Consider the following 15,662-nt stretch of genomic DNA (forward strand, 5'->3'; position numbering starts at 1 on the left):
CCTGGATCCCCTTCCATGGTCCCAGATTCTACCTGGATTTACCAGACTGTCACCTGATTCAATGGCAGACAGCTCCCAGTTCCTTGTCCAGCTCTCTGGGCAGGTCCTGCTCCACATTGAAGTTCACAGGGTCTGGTCCATGTCAGATCCTTCACCATTTCTGCTCCAGGAAATTCAAGGCTCAACCAAGTCACAAACAAACAAAGTCTCAGCATCCCAGTCATGCTTCAGTCACCTGGGCTCTGGGGCATCTGGGCTCCTCGGCTCCTGGCTCCTGGCCTCCTGGCTCTGGGCTCCTGGGATCCTGTTCAGAAGAAGCTCCACCACCACAAGTTCTCAGGACTCAGTTCTCCATTCTTCTGTAGCTGCTCTGCCACCTGATCTTGGTCTCAAGGAATGCTGACTGTGCCTCTCTGGGGCTTTTATTATATACACAGTATTGGCTACTTCCTTCAGCCAACCCCTTCCTGTTATGTCAGTAACAGGAGACAGGAGTTCATGCCTTCTGTTCCCCCAACAGAGGCTTGATCAGTTCCTAAGTATTAAGTATGTGCTACTTTTGCCAACACAAAGGGATCTTCAAATTCAAAATTACATTACTATTACAGATGTTTTTAAGGTATGACAACAATTAACACTGGTCAATTATTCTCTCTATACAATATAAGCAAATATCTATTATGCCAATCTACAGAATATTTTTGGTTAACAGAGCAATTCTATTCCCTAATATAATGAAAAAGTTCCTTTTATTGTGTCAATTCTATTAATAATGTGTCCCTGAGCCTGAAAATGTTCAGCAAGAAATTAATATGAAAGGAAGATACAAAAAAAAAAAACAAATTGAAAAAAGGAAGCCACTAGATAGTTAATAAATTTTGAAAGCATCTACTATATGCAGATACTCTTTTAAACACTGGGGATACAAAAAGAGGGAAAAGACAGTCCCTGTCCTCAAGGAGCTCACAATCTAATGGAAGGAAGGAAGTAGGAAGAGAGGAATGAAGTAGGGATGGAGGAAGGAAGTAGGGAGGGAGGAAGGAGGAAGGAAAAAGGGAGAGAAGAAGAAAGGGGAGAGGCAGGGAAAGAGGATTAAAACATGACATTTAAATGTGGGATTCTCTTTCCTCCCAAGTTTCAGTGTTTCAGGCTTAAAAAACTAATCAAACAAAAGAAAAACTTTGTTTCATTAAAAGAACCAGACAGTTATTGACCATTTCCTCCAAATAGGCTAGAAGTGCAATAGAATCCTGGAAAATGGAATACTACCTACCAAGTCCCTTGAAAATTTGCATAATGGAAGTTACTCCATTTCCTACATTCCAAGTTTGTCCTTTGCTAACAGATTTGTGTGAGGAAGTGAGGAAGGAGGTAGCATGGTGTAGTGGATAGAGGTCTAGATTTGGAATCAGAAAGACAGTTCAAATCATTTACCATCTAATGCCTTAGTTTTCATCTGTAAAATGAAGGGACTGATCAGAGGTGTCAGTCACAGCCACAGCACTCCTGAGTGATGCTTGAACCAAATTAAAAAGTAATTGGGAAATATTTAACAAAATAAAAATACAATAAAACATATATAATATTTGATTTGAAAAAAAAAAAACTAAGTCAACATGAAGCTAAAGTTATCCTTATGTATGTGACTCCCATTTGTGTTTGAGTTTGACACCACTGGGCTAGATGACTTCTAAGGTCTCTTTACATAAGGTAGAGGAAAATGAGAAAGTCAGGAGAGGTAATGGGGGCCTGGAGCAGCACATTCATACTCCCTTGTCTCAACCCAATCAGAGCCAGGCATCTTATGTGAAAGTACTCATGGAAGTCAGTCAGTCAAGATACATTTATTAATCACCGATTAGGTGCTAATTTCCAGGGACAGAAAGAAAGGACAGGAAGCAAAAACAAATAAAACAGACACAAACAAACAAAAGCAGTCCCTTTCCCTAAGGAACTTCTAGTCTGATGGGGGAAACAACATGCAAATGGCTATATACAAACAAGTTGTATTAATCCACAGAACCAGTTACTACTGAATTGTTGCTGTTCAATTCTGTCCAACTCTTTGCGCTCCCATTTGAGGTTATTTTGGCACAGATACTGGAGTGGTTTGATATTTCCTTCTCCAGACAGATTGAGAAACTGAGGCAAACAAGGTTAAGTGACTTGTCTAGTCACACGGCTAATGTCTGAAATGGCTTTGAACTCAAGTATTATTGACTCTGAGCTCTCTCCACTGTGCCACATAGGTGCCCCACTGTTAACTGAAGTGAGTTAAGCAAGGAATTTAATAAAATTTAAAATAAAATTTTTTGTAGCAGCACGGTTTTTGGAAAGAATGTTGAATTTGGACTCAGAAAACTTTGATTTGAATCCTCACTCTACCACTGACTTTCTGACTTGCTGTGTGACAGCGAGCATATCATTTAACCTCTCTGGGCCTCAGTTATTCATCTATAAAATGAGAGATTTGAACTATGTGACCTTTACTCTTTTCTAGCTATAAATCTATAATCCTCAACTCTATCCTTTTAGTAGTGAAAATTCCTTGATCCTTGTAAACATATACATATAACCCTATGATTTTATCTAAACCACTCAGCCTCTAGCTTTGAAACTGATCAGTCTTCTTGAAGTCCTTAATGTAGCCCTGTTTCTGTGGTTTATCTCAAATACATCACCACTAAAATAGTTAGGAGAAGGAGACTTCCGTGGGGAAAACATCTTTCTTGCTTTCCTTTTCCACATGGGTGGCAGATACAAAGTAGGTCAATCTGTGAGAAAATAGGCATTGTTTGGTAATATCATGTGGATAACCTGGAATGTTTCTTGGAATGTAAATCATCTTAACGATCAGAATTACAACATCTTTTCATTGTAATGAGTTATTTTATTATATAACAAGGGCACTGAAAATAAGATCTGCAATTTTCCTAATCAACCTCTAAAGAAAGGGGAAGAGAGGCAACAGCATCACAACTTTTTACACTAGTTGTATTTCGTATAAGGGAGAACAGTAATTGAATATTATCAGATGGCAAATAAATAAAATGTTGAAGGCAGTAGTGAATTCACTCTTTATATCAAAGATCTCAGAGATACTAAGGCTGCATGAGAAGGGAGAGAGGTGACAAGGTTGACAGATTTATTGTTAGGAATTGTAGGTTTGATTTGTGTTACTCTCGTTTATACACGATTCAAAAAAAAAATGATCACAGGGTACAAGGCACGATCAGAATATTAAGCTGCACATTTTGGACTCTTTGGGTCCTGTGATTATTTCTCAGTTTGGGAAAACACAATGTTGTATATATGCTTATCTAAAAACTTACATAAGTATAAATGTATTTTTTTAAACAGCATTATTTAGAAATTTGGGCCCTGGAAGGTAATGCCACAAGTTAAAAAAGTGTTGTGTGGCTGAAGTTTGGGTCTTAAAAAATACAACAGTATAGAATAACTTTTAAAAGAATTTCACATCGTTCTCTTTAGGAAATCTCAGTTTGATCCAATTCAGAAAGGCAGACAGGTTTCATCAACTAAATTTGGGGTTCCCACCGCTCTTGAGGAGTATTTTGCTACTTTTTACTACTAAAAGTTATTGGAGGGTTGTGACCGGATTCCCCTAACACCTCTCTCAAATGAAGCAATCTGATTTTTTGTGGGGGCGGGGGAGGGTGTCAGATGAAACATTCCTATTGCTCTAATGCCAGTGCATTTTTTTAATTTTACGTTTCTGTTTCTTCCCTTTTTCATACTATTGGAGGATACTCTTTTGCCAGGGTTTCCCATTTCTTCAGAGAATTAAATTACAAAGCAAGTATAACAAACAATAAAATAGCTGCTTTAAATTGAAAACAAACATAGCCTGTCCCAGTCGTCCCTCATCCCTCCTTCTTTCCCAACAGTCTCTGTATTTCCTGTTCCATTTGTGATTTTTTTTCCTGGTGCTTCTCATCAGCGGCTGTGGCCTGCCTGGCTCCTTGTGTCTCTGATCATCAGCATGCACTCTTCTTCTTCTAGCAGGCAGTAGCTGGGGCACTAGGACCCAGTGAGAGTCTCCCTGCAAGGCTTGCAGAAAGGCAGTAAGACCCCTCCTTATCTCCAGTGTCAAACTTGACATCAGCCTGCAAGCGGAGCATGGTAACTTCTCCAGCAATCACAGCTCTCCCCCTCACATCAGTGGCATGCTTCATGGAGATATGCTATTCTCACTGCCCTCTGCTCCAGCAACATGGATTGTCACACCTCCATCATCCTCTTTCTCCTCTGCTCAGCTCGCAGCTGCTTTGGGGAACTGATTGTCCAGCCTGCCAATGAAGGTAAGCAATCAAAACTCTTCCTCTCCTTAACGTTGCAAATGCTGATTGAAACCTTCTTTCCTCTTTTTGAGTGGTATAGGATGAAACTGCTCTGAGAGTAAACTGAAGATGTGCTTTTATATTTGTTTGAAGAAAAGCATAAATCTTCAGAATATGCTTGCAATTGGATGCCAATTCAAATAATTGCCTTGTTTGCAAATTGTGCAGCAGGAAAAGAAAAAAAAAACTTGAGTTTGCACACTACAATATGTTAATTGCCAAATAGCTCAAGAAGTATTTTAGTATCTAATTATGATCATATAGTATCCCTAGAGAATAAGTTTAAAAGGAAAAAAAAATGTAATTTTATCTCCAAATCTTTAGCACATCCCTAAAGATATATCAACATTTGTGGCTTTTTGGGGGGGTGGGAATGGAGTAAAAGCCTGTTTTGGCTAAAGAGATTTGGTGTGTTTATGTTGTGATTACTTTACTGCCTAGATATTGAAGTTCTGTGCATCTCACAAAGGTGATGTTTCACTGTGTGGAACAGACATGTGCCATCATCCATATAAATAACATTTATAGGAATTTCAGGAAGCTTAGGTTTGAGTATGTACATGTAAAAATAAACAAATATATTAAATTGTGTATAGATCCTAGGAAGATGGGGTGAATTAGCTAATGGAAAGCCCAGAAAGAATACAACAAAGTGAATGGCACTTTATTGATATTGAATTTTCCTTGTTACAATGGGGGAGCATTACCTTTTCACCTGAAAAAATATGAAAAACAATGTTAATAGCTTCTCTGTATTACTGAGTACTATCATTTTCTAATCTATATTTCCAATCCATCTTGAATATAAAGTTCATGGGAACAATCCTTAACTATCATGTACATTTCATTTAGTAATTAGTTGCACAATGAAGAACTTGAAGCTTTGATGTCTTAGTAATTATGATTTTCAAACGACAATAAAATTAAACCATTGCTATTTGGTCAGTGATATTTAAGTCATCACTAAGCTTTTTATTTAAAATATTAAATTCAAGGGAAAATTAAAGATGTTTCGAAACTTTTTCATTAAATAAGAAGATTGCCACTCATATTGGTGACCTACTTTCATTGATAAGGAAAGAATAAAATTAAGCTCCTATATTTACCAAATTTGTTTACTGCTTGGGCATTTTAATTAAAGCACATAATGAATAAAGCTTTAGGAATCTTTATTTTTAGGCTTTCATCCTCTCTGAATTGTGAAACTGAATATGCTAATATGTAAAGATCATGAAAATCATTTCCATCCACTACAGACTCCTCTGTAAACCAAATTAATATTTATTTGAAAGACTGTGCCAACTCTTCTCCTTGGATGAAAGGTGGTCTTGGTTATTTTTTTTAACCTGGACACAGTATTAATGAATAAAACTCAAATTTTCATGATTTTAAAATGATTAAGGGAGTTAAAATATTGTACATAATTTAAAATTAGAAAACAATATTTTTTTCTTTTTATACTTGCTTGATAAGTGGTATTCATTTGGGAGATTAATAAACTATTAAATTAACTGCTTTCAGTGATCATGTATGTAAATAATCCTGAGATTTTTGTGTTTGTAAACTTTGTGTAAAACTGGAAGATTGATGCACTAATAATTAGACTGTCATAATAGAAAATATTGAAAAAAGGAATAATTGGGAGAGAAAAAAGAATTGCTGGGAGTTTATTATTGAAACTATACTACATGTACATATACACTCAAAGAATGGTTGAAACTATACTGTATGTAAATGTGAAGTTAGAGATATACATATGTGTATTGAAAACATACTTTGGATATATCCATGCGTTTACAAGTGTGTATATACATATAGTATGTTTTTAACACTTGAATCTGTATATGAATATAAATAAGCACATGAATATATTAAAATTATTTTATTTACTATTTTATTCTATGAAATTTCCTCTCTTTCATAAAATAATTAATCCGTCCAAAGGATCATCCCAAAGGCAACTATTCCTTTCCCTTACAGGCTTTCCTATTTCCTTTGGAACAAAAATTAAAATATAAACTTTTTGTGGATGTAAATAAATGTTATTAGCCCAGTGCAAGGTTTTTGCAAACATTTCATTAGGAAAAAAAAATGCTTAGTTTTTGTGTAGTTGTGTTAAACAGCATGAAACTTCACAGATTCCGCATCACTGGCAAATAAAACATTGGCACATAAAACACACATGCCATTTTCAGAAGACATTAATTTGGACAGATTGAGATTCTTCTGAAAATTTGGGTCATTTTCCAAATAATATTAATAATGTATAATCCCCACCTCTCCCTCCCCCCGATGAAGGTTAAATAGTAATTTTGACATGTATTTGGGTAAATTGTACAAGGAAGATAAACATTGAACTTAGTTTTATCATGAAGTACAGGGCATACTTAAACCTTAAAGTTCTACATAATTGTGATCTACTACTAAAGAACTTAAACTCAGTTATCAGGTTCCATTTAGAAAATTATTTGGACTATCAATTTCACTTCTACTCTACTGAAGAAGCACGTCTTTTGTATATTTTTTTGAAGATCTCATAAAGTAAAGTATGACTAAAGAAAAGGTCTAAACCTTTTCATTAGGTTAATTAATCATGTGATGTTTTCTGTCTTAAAGATTTGGGAATTAATCTGATAATTGAAATGCTTGGTATCTAGGACAATAAAGAATGAATTTAGGAGTAGGTTTAAACAGAATTATAAATTTGTTTTGTTTGCATACTTCATAACCAAACTCTCTGGAAAACAGTTAAAAAATGTTTGTAATTTTCATACCTGGACAATTTACAAATATAAAACCTTCAACATGAACTTGAATTTTAAGTTTGGATTGTAAGAACCCTTTTGGATTCTCAGGTTGATCTAACATCCAGACAGTAGTTCTCTAAATGAAAAAGTTCCTTTTCATAAGAAAAAATGATAATGCAAGAACTGAATGGCACTTAATGTTTAGAGATTTGCATCTCCCTCTCTTGACTTCTTTCCAACCCCTCGCCCCATCTTTCCCATGAATTATGAGACTGGATGAGTTAAAAAAAAAAAACTGTGAGAAAACAGTGGTGAACACCTTACTGTTATTGATTTTGTCTCATTTAGGATAGCACTAAATATTCCCTGAATACTTTGTTATTTTTCAAAGCTTCCTGTTTAAGGTTATTTGAGACAAATTTATTTATCAAGATGTGAAAATGCTATTTTTTTCCTGCAAATGTTCATGAATCTTGTAGTACCATGACATTGACATAGTGCAACACCTCAACAGTGAAATTAAATCTTTTAAAATTCAACACCATAAAAATTAGAACAATATAGTTACAGATTAATATAGTATAAATATTTCTGCAAGGGCTTGCGTATTTGGTATGCAGATAAAAGATTGGTTGTTTAAAAATAATAAATCATAGGTACTTGATATGTTAGCTTATACCAAATCACAAAAATATGTGACTTCATAAAGTGTTATATGGAATCATTTCTAAACAAAACATATTTCCCACTTCATCAACTCCCTAGTACATGAAATTTTCTGATCACCCAGTGGCATAATTTTATTTAAAGTTTAAAAGGAAAACTAGTGAATGTACAGTACTATTGAGAAAGAGGCAGATATCAGTAAGAATTATTTTTAAAATGCTTTATTAATTTCTAGTTTACATCATTCATTTCCACAAGATTTGGGTTACAAATTTTCTCCCCGTTTTTCCCCTACCCACCACCACAAAATAGCAGTCCCACAGGATATTCCCTCCTCTAATCTGCTCTCTCCCATATCGTCCCCCATGTCCCCTCCAACTTTCCAGTAGGACACGGTGGATCTCTATGCCCCAGTGCCTGTATATCTCATTTCCCAGTTATATGTAAATTATTAATAATAATAGTATATATATATATATGTATATATATATTTAAACATTTGATTTTAAAACTTTGAATTCCAGATTCATTCCCTTCCTCCCTTGTCACCAACCCTTACTGGGAAGATAAGCAATGCAATATAGGTTGTACACGTGTAGCTATGCAAAATATTTCCATAGTGGATATATTGTACAAGACAGACTATATTTCCCTTCTTCCTAGCCCACCTCCCACTTGTTCTATTCTTTACTTTGATCCTGTCCCTTTTCAAAAGTGGGTGCTTCCAACTTCCCTTCCCCCAGCCTGCCCTCCCTTCCATCATCCCGTATGTCATTCCCTCCCTAAGCCAAATTCAATGAGAATAAGTTTGACCCATTCCCTTTTGCTTTTGTGTTCAGTAAGAATTAATATTTTGTTGTTTTTTCCTACTGTGGGGGAAAAAAAAAAACTTTTCAACTAGAACTGTCAGTCCTTAACATTTAAAACACTATGCTTGAAAAATATGTAGAAAACTCCAATACCATTATTTCAAATAATACACAAATACGCACATTTAAATATACTTATGTGTGTGCATATATACACATAATAAAACACATCTATATGTGTACACATATATAATCTTTGGAAAGGTTACATTTTTATTTCAGTAGTAGTGGCTTTTAATTGCTACACAGTACACTCCCCTGAAGAGTTGTATATGTCTGTAATTTAATAGTTTTGTTTTGATCTTTCTCTAAGTGGGCCTTTTGCCTGGAGGTACTCGAAACTAGAAACTAATTTTACTGTTTTATAATCCACAACAGTTAACACTTGACCTAGGTCATTAACAGGATTATCAACAAATTTGTTTAAGCTTTTACTGACAACCTGAATTGCTTGGATAATATTTGGATTATGCAGACAGGAAACTTCTTGTAACCTATCAAAAGTACAGCACAAAATAAATTTATTTGGAATATATAATTTCCTAATTAAGTAGATATTGATAACATGTTTACACCATCTGACACTAGGAAAAATGTTTATACTGGTACTCAACATACCATGCTTTTATAACATGACCATGTTTTACAAATCTTAATAGGCCAATTAGTTGGCATAAATTGGCAATTACATAACTTTTCTTTACAACAATTTATGGCACTGTAGATATGATATTTTACTATGTTTTTATTGGTGCTACAATAAAAAGTTTTCTTTCTGACATGTTCTAAAAATATAATCACTTGAACTATGCATTGTTTACATTTAAATAACTATAAGAACTATAGTAGGGAAATTGTTTCATAAATCTTCCTGATCATATAACTTAATGGAATCATAGTAATATTTAAAGGGAAGACTATCTTTGACATTGAATGTTGAGAGATATAAAGCATACAGTTGACCCTTACAAAGAAACAAACCCCAAAAGAAGCAAACACAAAACCCTAAATTTAAAGTTTATGTATTAAAAAAGAAAAAAAAAAACCTCCAACTATGGCCATAGATTTGTCACCCTTAAATAGTATGTTTAGCTGATTTCATAAGTTTTATATAAAATTTGTTTCATAAAATTTTATATTTTTTTTTTGACTTATTGGATTGTGTATTTTCAAAGTTTCACTTTGGTTCTTAAAAATACTGAATTTGGGGGCAGCTAAGTGGCACAGTGAATAGAGCACCGGCCCTGGAATCAGGAGGACCAGAGTTCAAATCCTGCCTCAGACACTTACACACGCACACACACACACAAAACTAGCCATGTGACCTTGGGCAAGTCACTTAATTGCCCTCCAAAAAGAAAAAAAATACTGAATTCCAAGAGGAAATTCACTATTTTTGTTCATGCAAAACTGGAAGCCATTGGTCTTTTAAATACTCAAAAAATTTGTTTGCTCTTGTAATTATATTCTTGTTCTACTTCCTGACCTTTTCTTGATTTACTATCTAAAAGGAAAAAAAAATCATGAATTTGGATTAATTAGAAATATAAAATATGCACTATTTAAAATTATCCAATAAAGTGTGTTTATATAAAGTTTATATAAATACTTATATCTAAAAAGTTAAAAGTCACTTAATATATGCGTGGTGTGGCCTGCCTCTGTATTTGAACAACTTTGAAGTAATTTTGTTTGGCATGAATATAGTTTGTTGAAGGTTAAGTAGGTATTTGAGATATCTGTCAGGCATTTTCTGATTTTATTTGTAAATGCTTAATAATGTCCAACCACACCCTCATCCCCAAACCTGTTATTGGCTGTTTTTACATAATCCCCATTTGATGAAAGGTTTACATGTACGTATGCAGGTGTTCTCTTTTTTGGTTTTGTCTTAAGAGATCTGGATTTTATCACCAGTGAGGGTCACTACTGAGCTGTTACCAAATGCGTAAGTAGCATTCCACAGCTTTTTCACATAAAAGCTTGGCTGGTGGCACAAAACATCCATTATGTTACTCATCCAGGTAAAACATGGACTTAGGCTGCCTCTTGATTTCTTTAAGAAGTTCAAATGTAAGTGGATATAAAGTATATTCGACTTTTTGGAGTTGAAGCAAAATTGCATTTATTAAAAAAAAGAAAAAAAACTGAAAACTGCTGAATTAATAAACAAGAAAAGATACTCCAGTTTAGAAAAAAAAAATCAAGGCCAGGGCATGTGTGCTCTTCGGCCATGTCATCTCTAAGGCACGGCTACCAGATGCTTGATATCATGTACCAGTGGAGCCTGGGCAAGAGGGCTCCCCACAGGGAAAGTCACTTACTAAATATTTTACCTTCTGCCAGTTTTACTTAGTATGAAAAGAAGCTTAGTTTGTAAGAGGTCTTTACAAGTGGAAAGTGAACAGAAAAGGGCAATGAAGACCAAAGTATCAGTAGTATGAGGGTTCTATTATCCAAACAGCTCAATAAAATGCTCAAAAAAATTTATGTAGCATCTACAATTGCTAGATAGTCAATTTTAGTAAATAATCCCAATAGCAATTTTTAAGTCTTTAGTCATTGGATCAATAAGTATTTATTAAGCACCTAATTTGTTCCAGGCCCTGTCCTGAGCTATTTTACAAATATGTTATCAATAGTAAGCTTTTCCTCAGTTTTACACACTCCACCACACATCTCCCTTACCCACCCACCCCCACATACAGACACTTTTTTGACAACAGAAAGTTGTCAAAAACTTTAAGACATTAACAACAACAAAAAAAAATACCTCCCATTCTGCTGTCTGGTTGAAAGCATACGGAGGGAGCATGGAATAAAACCGCTACACCCAATAAAGCCTTAAACTTGGAGTGATGTTATTTAGCTGTAAGCCCTGAAAGTGGAAACCTTTTTCCCCCCTCATTTTCTAAACTATGTCCTGCTGTTCCAGTCAAAGCAAAGGGCGAAAATCCAAGTGATCTACTAAAAAAAAAATGCTGAAGTCAGAATAATTGGAGAGAGAAAGAAGAAAAAAAAATGGTAGAACTATACAAGCAATTAAGTAAATAGTGGAGAAATAGGGGGAAACAGTGTTTACCATGGATGGCAGAGCAAAGCACTAACAATGCTTTCTTCTTTCTTCATGTGACATTATTCAGGTTGTATTTTACTTTAGGCTAAGTTGCAAAGTTTACATTTCAGAAGAAAAAAAGTTAGTGGAAATTAGTTAGGACAGAGATGGGTGTGGACTCCTGACTATGCAGGCACCTTTGTGGGCTTTTAAGGACAAAAGCCTTCTTCCACAACTATTAAGCCAAGACTTAAAGGTGTTACAAGTAGAAACTGTATTAAGCAACAAATTAAAACCCTCCTAGGGAGTGCCTCTCCATTTGTGTTACTATAAGTGTCCCCTTTTCCTACTGATGGGATAGGTATTTGTGAGAAAGTGTGTTTCAGCTTTCTTGAGGGAAATGGTTTATTGCTGGGTTTTTTTCTTTTCTTTTTTTTTCTGATGGCCTTTGCATTAGATGTCCTTGCTCTAAAGGAAGAGAAACTTCCCACTGTCCTTTAGGCTTGAGGGAGAACAAACTATACCCTGTAATTAATATGCATATATAAAGTAAGTCTGTGCCTTTGTACATATCCAATGGTTCATACACATTTAAAAGATAAGAACTCGGTGCCTAATCTGTGATAGATGAGTTAGTCCACATTTGGAGCTCTGCTCCCCACCCTTTCAGTGTTGGTATTTGCTCCCTGTCCCCCAATTAGGTCCCTGCTTTGTGTGACCCTCACTCTACCCACCCCCAGGAAGCTGAGAGCCCTCAATCTGCTTGGCTTGTGCCCACCCCCTCCTATTCTCGCTGTTCTTTTCTCAGGGAAGAGCCTCTCTCACTGTACAAACTGAGAAGCTGAAACCCTCAGACTCCCTGGGAAGCCTGTGGAGGGGTGCTATTGTTGGGGGGAAGGAAGGCCCTGCCTAGGGAGTCTCTTAATCTGTGGGTCTATGCCTCAGGAGCTTTTAAAGAATGGAAGAGAGGGTGACAAATCTGCACTTCCCAGAGGATGTTCCCATTTGGATCCGATATCCATTGAAATATCAGTGCGTGTCAGAATATGGGGTTGTTGGGATTTCAAATGAAGCAACATATACATTCTGAGATTGAGAAAAGGAGAATCAGCCTAAAGAAGGGTGGTCACCCTGGGAAAAGGATTGGAGTTGCTCCCAGACCTCTGATTGTTCTGAAGTGCTCTCTTGGATCCTAGAGATGGGGAACCTCCTATAATCTTGTTAATAATTTTCATTCCTCTGTGTGTAGTTCCCAGCACCTCTCTTTGGGGGAAAAACCTTCTTTTTTAAGATCTACTCTTCCATCTTCTCAGATCTTACTTCTTTATTGTAAGCATTGAGCCTCAAATTTTAATATACTATTGTTAACCTGTTTTCCTTGCCTTCAAGGGAGATATTAACATTATTTTCCTAAATATAAAATGGTGATCCTATGTGCCTTAACTTATTCACAGGGTTGTTCTAATGTACAAGAGAGATATTTTGCAAAAACGAAAGCAAACAAAAAATCCCATAAAACCTTTGTGCATAAAATTTTAGTATGTATACTCCACACATAAACTATTTCTAAGAGTGCTGCATTTGAAGTCAGAGGACCTGTGCTGGGTCCTGGCTTGGTTGCTTGCTGTTCTCTCTATCTTTGTACAAGCATTTCATGGTCAAATTGTGTTAATTTCCTCATTTGTAAAAAAATAAAAAGTAAGTTGGAAAGTGGTGAACCTGTGGCCTTGAGGCCATGTGATCCTCTAGGTCTTCAAGTGTAGCCCTTTGACAGAATCCAAACTTCACAGAACAAATACTCTTCATAAAAGGATTTGTTCTGTAAAACTTGGACTCAGTAAAAAGGTAGCACCCAAGGATGTAGGAAGTCACATGTGGCCTTGACACAGCAGATTCCCCACCCCTGGATTATCTTTGAGGTCCATTTCGGCTCTAAATCTTATGTTGGGGTCCCAGGGTGGGAGAGGAGTGAGCTGTGAAAGTAGAAAATAAAATAATTTATTTGATCTTCGATAAAACATGTCGGGAAGTTACACAAAAATTTTTGACCTTCCCTTTCCAATTCCTTCCCCCCCCCCAAATATGTGTATGTGTATGCACACTATGACAAGTGAGTACTCTGTGTGTGTGTGTGTGTTTGTATCCCTAGTGCCTAGCACAGTCATTGGCACATAGTAAGCGCTATTAAGGGGTCTACTTACTTAATATATTAAAATGCTTGTTGATTTATCCATTGAGAAAAATGCACTATAAATTTTTGTTAGAAATACACAATTCTCAAAATTATATTCCTTCTTCTTCCAACACCTTTTCTCCAGTAAAGATAGAGGCAGAAATCTCAAAGAGGGAATAATAAATAGTGATTTTTATTTTAGAGACTTATCTTTCACATTAAAAAAAAATGTACTTTATACATTTTGAAGCACTGATAGAAGGTAACTAGTTATATAGCCTTGAAAAGTAGCAAATTAAGTCAAGGACAATTATGTTTTTCACATGGACATTTCGGCACATATGTTGTTCATTAATTACCTCCATAAATTATGTTAACCTGGCAAACAGCAAATAGCATATTGATGACATCAGTTTTCCAAATCAAAGATTTAGTGTCTTGGTTTCTTCAAAATGACACACATTTTTTTTTTTCTTATCCTGTTATCACTGTGCTATTCCCTGTGTTCACATGAAAACACTTAAGTAGTTTCCCCATTGAAATATTCTCATAAGAATAAATGACAAGGGGGGGGTGGAGCCCAGATGGTAGAGTAGAAGCACGACCTTCCCTCGGCTCCAGCTTCCACCCTCCCCAATCCATGTAAAAAGGGGACTCTAAAAACCTTTGGAGCTGCAGAACCCACCAAATGACACAGAGAAGCTAACCTCCCACTGAGGACAGCCGGCAGGCCTGCAGGAATCAGCCAGCACAGCACTCTAGGAGTCGAGCCCAGCCCCGCGCCAAGGCTTTAGCCCCAGGGCAGGCTTGACCAGCCACAGGCCAGAGGGACTCCAGATCAGCAGCAGCAGTGGCAGTTTCCAGATTTATCAACACATAGATGCAAAGGACAAAGTGAGAGGTCAGTTCAGTCTGGACTTTGGGACCAGTAAGTGGGAGTGCGGGGCTTTTACCCCCGGGGTGAGAAACCACTGAGATGCTGGCACAGCCAGCCACTGCCACATGGCAGCTTCAGCTCCTAGCCTGCAAAGTGTAGAGGGACCAAGCACCAGTCTGAATCGTAATCGCTCTTGCTTAAACCTGCTTGGACCTGGATTGCAGTGTGGGGTGGAGGTCCTGGGGTGTGTGTCCAGCTTGCCAGAGAATGTGGAGACCTCAGAGAGGGCACCCATCTAATACCTCCAGCAGCTGAGAAAATCCCAGCGTTTGGGACGAAAGCTTCCCTGTCTGGTGGCAGAGTCCTACTGTGGCAAAAAGCCCAAAAGTCAAGTAATTGAGTGGCAAAATGAGCAGGCAAAGGAAACAAAGCAGACAGAAGATTCCAACAATACACTCCTATTTTGGGGACAAAAAGGAGCAAAGCATGGAACAGGAGGAAAGCAGTGAAATCAGAACTCCTGAACCAAAAGCTTCAAAGGAAAATACGAGCTGGTTACAGGTCATAGAGGACCTTAAGAAGCAGATAAGAGAAGTGGGGAGGAAAAATTGGGAAGAGAAATGAGGACAATGAAAGAAAATTATGAAATGAGAGTCAACAGCCTCACTGAGGAAAATAATACCTTAAAAAACAGACTGACTCAAATGGCAAAGGAGGCTCAAAAAGGCAATGAGGAGAAGAATGCCTTAAAAAGTCAAATTTGCCATATGGAAAAAGAATCTCCAAAGCTCAATGAGGAGAATCATTGCTCAGAATTAGATTGGAGCAAATGGAAGCTAATGACTTTATAAGAAATCAAGATGCTGTTAAACAGATCCAAACAAATGAAAGAATAGAAGGCAATGGGAAATATC

At 36.5% G+C, this 15,662-nt stretch overlaps 1 protein-coding gene across 5 annotated transcripts in view; it reads left to right on the forward strand.

Moving 5' to 3' along the window:
* Nucleotides 1-3,944: 3,944 nt before the first annotated feature.
* Nucleotides 3,945-15,662, forward strand: part of EPHA3 (EPH receptor A3) — a 531,109-nt gene continuing 519,391 nt past the window's right edge. The window contains exon 1 of one of the 5 annotated variants that reach the window (XM_069093931.1): nt 3,945-4,322. In XM_069093931.1, the coding sequence (XP_068950032.1) occupies nt 4,235-4,322 (88 nt within the window). In that variant the 5' untranslated portion in view covers nt 3,945-4,234. The remainder of the gene's footprint in view (nt 4,323-15,662) is intronic. The other 4 variants (XM_069093930.1, XM_069093929.1, XM_069093932.1 and 1 more) reach the window with 4 other exon arrangements.

Source organism: Petaurus breviceps, unplaced genomic scaffold (genome assembly GCF_028583685.1).
Source record: "Petaurus breviceps papuanus isolate PSGF00001 unplaced genomic scaffold, PetGlider_PUasm1.0 213, whole genome shotgun sequence".
In the NCBI taxonomy this organism is placed as follows: domain Eukaryota; kingdom Metazoa; phylum Chordata; class Mammalia; order Diprotodontia; family Petauridae; genus Petaurus; species Petaurus breviceps.